The 7,436-nt window shown below is 41.9% G+C and overlaps 1 protein-coding gene across 8 annotated transcripts in view; it reads left to right on the top strand.

Annotated features, from left to right (window-relative positions):
• Positions 1–7,436, top strand: part of LOC111868561 (uncharacterized threonine-rich GPI-anchored glycoprotein PJ4664.02) — a 120,105-nt gene that overhangs the window by 90,828 nt on the left and 21,841 nt on the right. For all 8 annotated transcript variants that reach the window (XR_002843532.2, XM_023859338.2, XM_023859321.2 and 5 more), the window contains 2 exons: positions 2,562–2,685; positions 7,038–7,163. Coding sequence is in view for 7 of the 8 variants with exons in the window: in XM_023859338.2 (XP_023715106.1) it covers positions 2,562–2,685; positions 7,038–7,163 (250 nt within the window). In the remaining variant the exon portion in view is untranslated. The remainder of the gene's footprint in view (positions 1–2,561; positions 2,686–7,037; positions 7,164–7,436) is intronic.

The following is a 7,436-nucleotide window of genomic DNA, read 5'->3' as shown; positions in this document are numbered from 1 at the left end:
GGTAGAGAGACCGGGGGGCGACGCCGTGTCTTTTGTGGGGAGGGGTGGGGGGGGGGGGGGGGGGGGACGGTTTGGTCTGGTTTGGGGGAGGGTGTTCAAGGCGCGCGCAGTTGGCTAAAGGCTGAAGGGTTGTATCAGGGCCGGACTGGATCCTGGATGTGCACTCGGCTTGTGCCCGTCAAAGGACTGATGATCGGGAAGACTGGGGCGCGCTTCTGTGTGTCTAGTTTTACAATGTCCGAATTTCTTTTACGGAAACTACTTGGGCGTCGGGCGTATTATAATCTCAGGTAACCGGGAAGGCATGAGTTATACAGTATTTATTCATATTCGCTGGAGTTTGAAGCGCAGTTTTCCAGTTCACAAGAATTAAAGAAGAGGTTAATTGGCCTGTGGCAGCGTTAACGTATAGCCATGAATTCCATTCAAAACATGTGTGGCCTATTTAACTTGTGTAGTTGGTTTTGTGATTAGCTGAAATTTTGATGTTTCACCCTCGCTCAGAATCAGAAGTTTAATTTCTTGGATTATGACATGATGTCCAGTGGGGAACCTTTGTGGTGGGCTGTGTGATGTTCGTTTGTTTACCGGACGCTCTAATGGACTCCGCGTACTGTATACGCATCCAAAAGCCAGTGTAGTAGTTATTTAAGACAGTAAGCCTGTATAATATTGGGTGAGATTAGTATCTAAATTTATAACAGTGGGAGTGTGTTCGGACACAAATGGTCGTGGGAAGAAACTGGCTTTTCACTGAAGCGTGTTACTACGCCGCTCTAGAATCTCTTGAGCGGTTCAATAACTCACGATGCCACACCAGCCAACTCCGTCCTCTTCAGCGCCAACATTGCAGCCGTCATCGCAAAATGTAATCAGCGGTGGCGCCAGGAGAAAGAGATGCGACTTTAATCCTGAGGAATCGGGAACGTCGTCTTCATCGCCGGGATCTAGTTCCCCGACGACCCTCGTCAAATCTTGCTGCCGTGGTCGCAGTGAGAGGTCAAGGTTAGGTCATCATTCTCTTGTCACACAGAGATAGCGTGGAGTATCACGCAGCGAGATCGCATCTCCATTCTCGTTATAATATCGAACGAAGTCCGGCAATCAAGGAATGCCGCAGCTGCGCACAAATATATCTGTGACGTCAGTGGATTTCACCATCTCTCTTCCCCTTTAATGGCGTTTATTGATCTCTCTTTATTGCATCTGTTGGTGGTGAGTGCTCAGCAAACAGAATGCCGTAATGAAAACAGCCTATAAAGCAAATAAGTCCAATTTATAATCATATAAAATATTTTCTTCTCTTCTCTCAGATTGTTGCTCAAAACATTGGTGGATTCCATGATGGTGTCTCCTCGCCTTGTGGAAGGGTAAATTTGCATTAAGAACCATATTGCCTGCAGTAGTAGACATATAAGTCGCATGCAGGATGTTTGTCACCTGACACGTAGCGTGTGAGGTTAATTAAGTGATGCCTCTAAAACTTCGAACATAATTAAAAAAATCACTGACCTAGTTAGAGGATTCGTACTATAGAATATAAGCATGCAGGAAGTCTGATACTTTTATATTTAATCTTCCAGAAGAGAGAGAGAGTCTGAAGCTGCCTTGGTTATATTCTAGCAATATTAAGATCGTTCCAATATCTTTTCTTTCTGAAATTAATTTAAAACAGCTTTTGTAATGCGCTTCTCCTGACAAGACAGTAAGATAGAGACTGTATTAACCTCTCCCCCATTTTCAATCTGTCTTAATGCCCCATGCAGTTGGTACACATTGAAACATTAAGGCTAGATGGTGGTACTTTCAGTACAGAATTCAGTGTTGCTTGATCGTTGTCTAGTGTGTTATCATTGTTTCTTCAGCGTTGCAATCCTATATCAGCTGCAGAGGTGAGGTTCATGATGCTTTACTTAAGGAACTCACCTGGAGTTTACCTAGAAGCATCTGGGAAATCTGTACTGAGGATAGTTGGCAGCCAGCTAGAATTTAAATAAAGTACTTCCCACAGATAAGTAAATTACATTTCCTGTGAGCAGACTGATCCAGTTAGTAGTACATATCGTGTGGACTATATTTAATTTACATATGGTCAGTTGACCTAATCCTTCCAGCCACAGTAAGGCCCTGGGGTCGACTCAACCTCTAACAGAAATGAGTACAAGGAATTAATTAAATAATTTTCCTGGGGAGTAAAGTGCGGCTGGTGCGTAAGGCTGACAACCTTACCGCCATCTTTGAGCCGATTGTCTAGATAATGTGAGACCCTCAACGTCTCACAACCCTATGGGCCTCCACGGCCTGTTACAGGGGTAGCTTTACTTTTTTACGGTTTAGGAAGTGTATGAGGTTTCAGTTGGCCATGGACATGGACATATTTTCATGTTGTCCCTGCAATTGAATCCTTTAGTGTCATAAAGTGGTGCTTGACTGTTTACTTCAGCATGCCTCTCTTCAAGATTATCCCCTCTCATACACTGTTTCACACTTAGACAATTATTAGATTCAGAGCGTACATGGAGTGTGACATGCAGATTGGTATGTGTTGCCCTGTGTTGCAGGTTGGTGAGTGGGCGGCCAGCCGCGAGAGTGTTGAGGTCACGAACTGGAAGTACCCCTGATTCCCCTCGCTCTTTGGATCCGAAAGCACGTGTTGCAGGGAGTCCTTTGAGGCCACCAAGGCAGGTGTGTATGCAGCAGAAATACATTGCATGTATCTTCTCAAAAATTCATGAAGGCATTTAACACATTTTTGACCCAGCTAAAAATTTGTCACACTACCCAGTCAGCTTCAAGAACAAAAGTTTTTCTACTGTATTTTTTAACACACTTTGAGATTTAAGTAAGGTATTTTTGTTAAACTCCTCTCTGTTAATACTGTGAGTGTGTGTGTGTGTGTGTGTGTGTGTGTGGAGGGGGGGAGCACCCATGTGTGCGCGTGTGAGAGAGATCTAGGGACATACATATTGCATTCCAAAACTCCCCTTTTTATTTAGGAGTTATGAAAATATGTAAATTCATAAAAATCTCAAGATTGATTTATTTTACCATCATAGTACTTTCTTATGCTACATGTATGGGAAAGTAAAGACATTTTGGAACCTCCCCAAAGAAAAGCAGTTTTCTCCTTTCCCACCTTCATAATGCCCAAGAACCATTCATCTTAGTGTACTGAGGTTTTCTGCCTTCACTAGAACTTGAGAAAACAAAGAAAGAAAATGTAAGATTTGAGGCTTTCACGGCGGTGACTTCAAAGAAAGAAAAGCCCTGCCTACTCCACATGTGTTTCTTACAGCTTTTGAGATGTTCAGTTTTCAGTTCTCCAAAAATAAATGACAGTTTTTAATTGAAATATATTAGTTTGTTTCTTACTATTCTTTTACTCATATTAACATTATTAAGATCAACAGTATGACTATTCAGTGTAATACACTTCCAAATTATATACATGCGCATTGCATCCAGTGGATCAGCTAATATGTAACAACAGGTGATGGAGCATAGCCCAGTGGTTATATGTGTAGGAACATCAAAGTGACACAGGTTAGTTTCTTCAGTTATGAGGATGTTGTGCGCCATGACACAAAGTCAGACTGGTAGTCAACATTTATATTTACAAGTCCTGATATGTCTTCATAATATATTGTGTAGGCAACTGCAAAAATGAGAATCTGGTGAGTGACATATTCACCATGTCAGTTTCTGCTCACCTTAATATGTGCAGCAGTTTATGGTTAAACATGGTATTCTGCAAGCAAGACAGTTCTCAAGAACTTTGAAAAGCAAAAGGCCTGAGAATGTGGAAACAGTGGAACACAACACAACTGAAAATTGTGTTTAGGAGAGGGGCTTCGATCACTGGCAGGAATTGTGGAACAGATGTGTATGTACTGAATCTGCCGACTTTGAGTGGAATTAAAATAGGCAGTTATTTCTTTCCCCCTTATTCTTGTCTGTCAAAGGCTTGTCATTTCCCATTGAATGTCTGAAGTTGACATATTGTCATCAAACAATGTACAGTAACATGGTACATTGAAGTACATGTCATTGCTTCCTTCTGTATCCTTTCTTGCCCATAATTCATATCAATCTGCAGTTTCTCATTGAACCACAACAGATGGTATAGAATTGTTTATAAACTACAAATAAACATGTATATGAAGTATTTGGCATATGGAAATTCTGCTTTGATGTCAATATTCTCTTGTCTTCTAAGAATATGTCACATGAAACTTACAGTGGCAAGCATCCGTTAGATCAGTCATGACATATATGACATATCTAATTTTTATTGCTACATACAGCTGCTGCTTAGTGGCAGAAGTGTTTAACTATACTGGAAGTACTGGTTTATGTTAATATTTCTCACCTTAACAAAGGGGGGAATTGACAGGATTTTGGACAAAATTGCAAATTGAGGAGGATCCTCTTTTGCATTCCTTGTGAAATATTATTAGGATGATATCAAGGAGAATGAGGTGGGTGACACATGTAACATGCATGAGACAAAAGAAAAATGCATACAAAGTTATGGTAGGAAAACCGGTAGGAAGGAGACCACTTGGGAAACCTAGGCATAGGTGGTAGGATGATATTAAAATAGATCTTAAAGAAATAATATCGAGGGGTGTAAACTTGATTCACCAAGATCAGACAGGCTCTTGTGAACATGATAATTAAGATACGAGGATCGTACTGAAAGTCATGAGCAACAATTTTTTTGTAAAATAACATGCTTTATTATTGACAAACCAAGTACACCACCTCAATCTACAGACCTTTCTTTATTTTTCCACCTAATCGCCACTTCTTTGTACACATTTCTCCCAGCGTTCTGGGAGTTTGAAAATTCCCCTTCTGTAAAATTTTGTTCCATCCATCCAAAGACACTGATGCACTGCTTTCTGAATTGCCTCCCTTGTCTCAGAACGTTGTCCATGCAGCTGATCCTTCACAAATCTGAAAACATGGTAATCGAAGGGTGCCAGATCAGTGCTATAGGAGGGGTGTGGAAGAACTTCCCAACCCATCTTTGCAATTGCTTCCAATGTGAGGCGAGCGGCGTGGGGGTGAGCGTTGTCATGCAGGATGATCATGTTTCGTCCCGGACGTTTATCACGCAATGCACGATGGAGCTTGTGCAGTGTATGGACATAACGAGCAGCATTGATGGTTTGCCCAGGTTCCAGGAATTTGGCCAGATAAACCCTGCTGCATCTCAGAAGACTGTGCCCATCACCTTCACAGCTGATGGCACTGCAAATGGTGCCATTCCATACTCTGCCATTTCATTTCAGGCTTGAAATGGTGAAACCAGCTTTCATCACCTGTCACAATACAGAGCAAAAAATCATTGCCTTCGTGTCGATGTCTCTGCAGCAGTTCTGAGGTGATGGCTTTTCGCTGACCTTTGTGGTCTTCGGTCAATAACTGCGGGACCCAATGAGCGCAAACTTTCCTACAGCCCAAGCTTTCAATCATCTCCTGTACTGCACTGTGCTCTATTCCAAGTTTTCGGGCTATTGTGTCCACAGTCACATGCCTGTCATCTTGAATGATCTCATCCACTCTTTCCTTGTTGCGTTCAGTTGAGGCTGTTTGAGGATGACTGCTCTGAGGCTCATCTTCGATGCTGGTGTTCCCATCCTTAAAATGTTTCACCCATCTTTGAACACTGCTCGGACCCATGCACACACTTCCATAAGCACGCGGAAGTCTCTGGTGAATTTCTGCAGCAGGGATTTCCTCTTTCGCAAGAAATTCGATGACAGCACACTGGTGAAATGACATATCGTGGTAGGCCATTTTGTTAGGAGTGATACTGGTCACATGATGCAAGCTGTTGACGTCACAAGACACTCAAGGTTAACACAACAGCTGGTTCCACCTACCACCGTACTCTCTTTCATCTGCTGTTCCCAGGTTGCATGCGAAAAAAAGTTGCTCATGACTTTTGGTATGACCTACATAAAATATTGGAGGTCTCTTGACTAGCTGAGCAACTTTTGGCTTCCTAAGATGGACTTTGCTCCAGTTGGTTTGGTTGTGGTCAGGTCAGGTCGGGTAGGTTGATGTCAGTTGGTCAGTCGAGATGACGCAGCAGTTGCAGTGTGTTTTACTTGAATATGTTCAGTAAAATAACAGTAAAAGTATCCCTGTAACAGGCCGTGGAGGCCCATAGGATTGTGAGATGTTGAGGTTCCCACATTTTCTAGACCATCGGCTCATAGATGGCAGTAAGGTTGTCAACCTAACACACTGGCCGCCCTTTACCCCCAAGAATATTCCTGGTACTCATTTCTGTTAGATGCTGAGTTGACCCCAGGACCATAGTGTGGCTGGAAGGTTTAGGTAAATTGAAAAAATCCTATTTTAAATTGTTTCATTTTGGTCCGTTACACTATTATACATAAAATCAATACAAAGTCCGTCGAGTGTAACAATGTCCCAACATCGGGACAAATTAAGAAGCAGCCTAACATTTTTATATTTTACTTTAAAAGTCTTAAACTTTTAAATATTTTTTAAATATTTTAATAGTGATGGTTTAACGCGAGGACAACTTCGGATGGAATGCGAAGGTTGAACGTGCATTCTGTACGTGCATTCAGTACTCCAAGCTAGTGTTGTGCTTTTACACATCGATATTTGTAGCAGTGCCCACACAGCATATATACTGTGTACAGTTAAACAACGCCAGTGTTTTTCTTGTTAGTACTGTGTGCCTCTGAAGATGGTTTTACTAAAACCGAAACATGTAAGGCAAGAGTGAGAAAGAAGTGACCATAAAAAACATTCTTACACTCGACAGACTTTGTATTGATTTTATGAAAAAATCCTCATTGGGATTCGATCCTGCGACCTTCCGGGTTGTAGCATACTGCCTCAACCAACTACACTACTGCATGCCCCAGAATACATTCAGATTCAGTTAAAATTATATGGTACTTTTACATATGTAGAATTTTTTTAATGTGACACTGAATGGATTGGCTTACAGAATTTTAAATTTTGGATTTTGTGCTTCACACACACAGGTGACTCCAGGTTCTGAAACAGAAGACAGCAGCCTGAGGCTAGATCGAGGCACCTATCAGTACATGTACCAGGACATAGTGAACATCAAGACCATGCTTCTAAAGCTGAAGAGGGTCTTACAGGAGGTATGTCAGCGTTGGCATGAATGCACTGTTACTTTCACAAACACAGATAAGCAGGTGGAATAAGCACACACAGAAAGATGGGTGAGCAGAATTTGGTAGCTTTGACAGTAAGTTGCTATCCTCCCATACCAAAAATCTTAGGTCCGTTACCCAGTAGAGTTCATTTCATGTTTTTTTAGCTTGTCTCTCTCAGCCCTCTCTGTGTGAATACCAGACTTCCACATTAGGTTTGAAGCGACATCAGAATCTTGTATACTCTGCACCCCATCATTG

This window comes from Cryptotermes secundus, unplaced genomic scaffold, assembly GCF_002891405.2.
Source record: "Cryptotermes secundus unplaced genomic scaffold, Csec_1.0 scaffold280, whole genome shotgun sequence".
In the NCBI taxonomy this organism is placed as follows: Eukaryota; Metazoa; Arthropoda; class Insecta; order Blattodea; family Kalotermitidae; genus Cryptotermes; species Cryptotermes secundus.
Note: the sequence above shows the minus strand (reverse complement) of the source record. Positions and strands in the feature narration are given on the sequence as shown.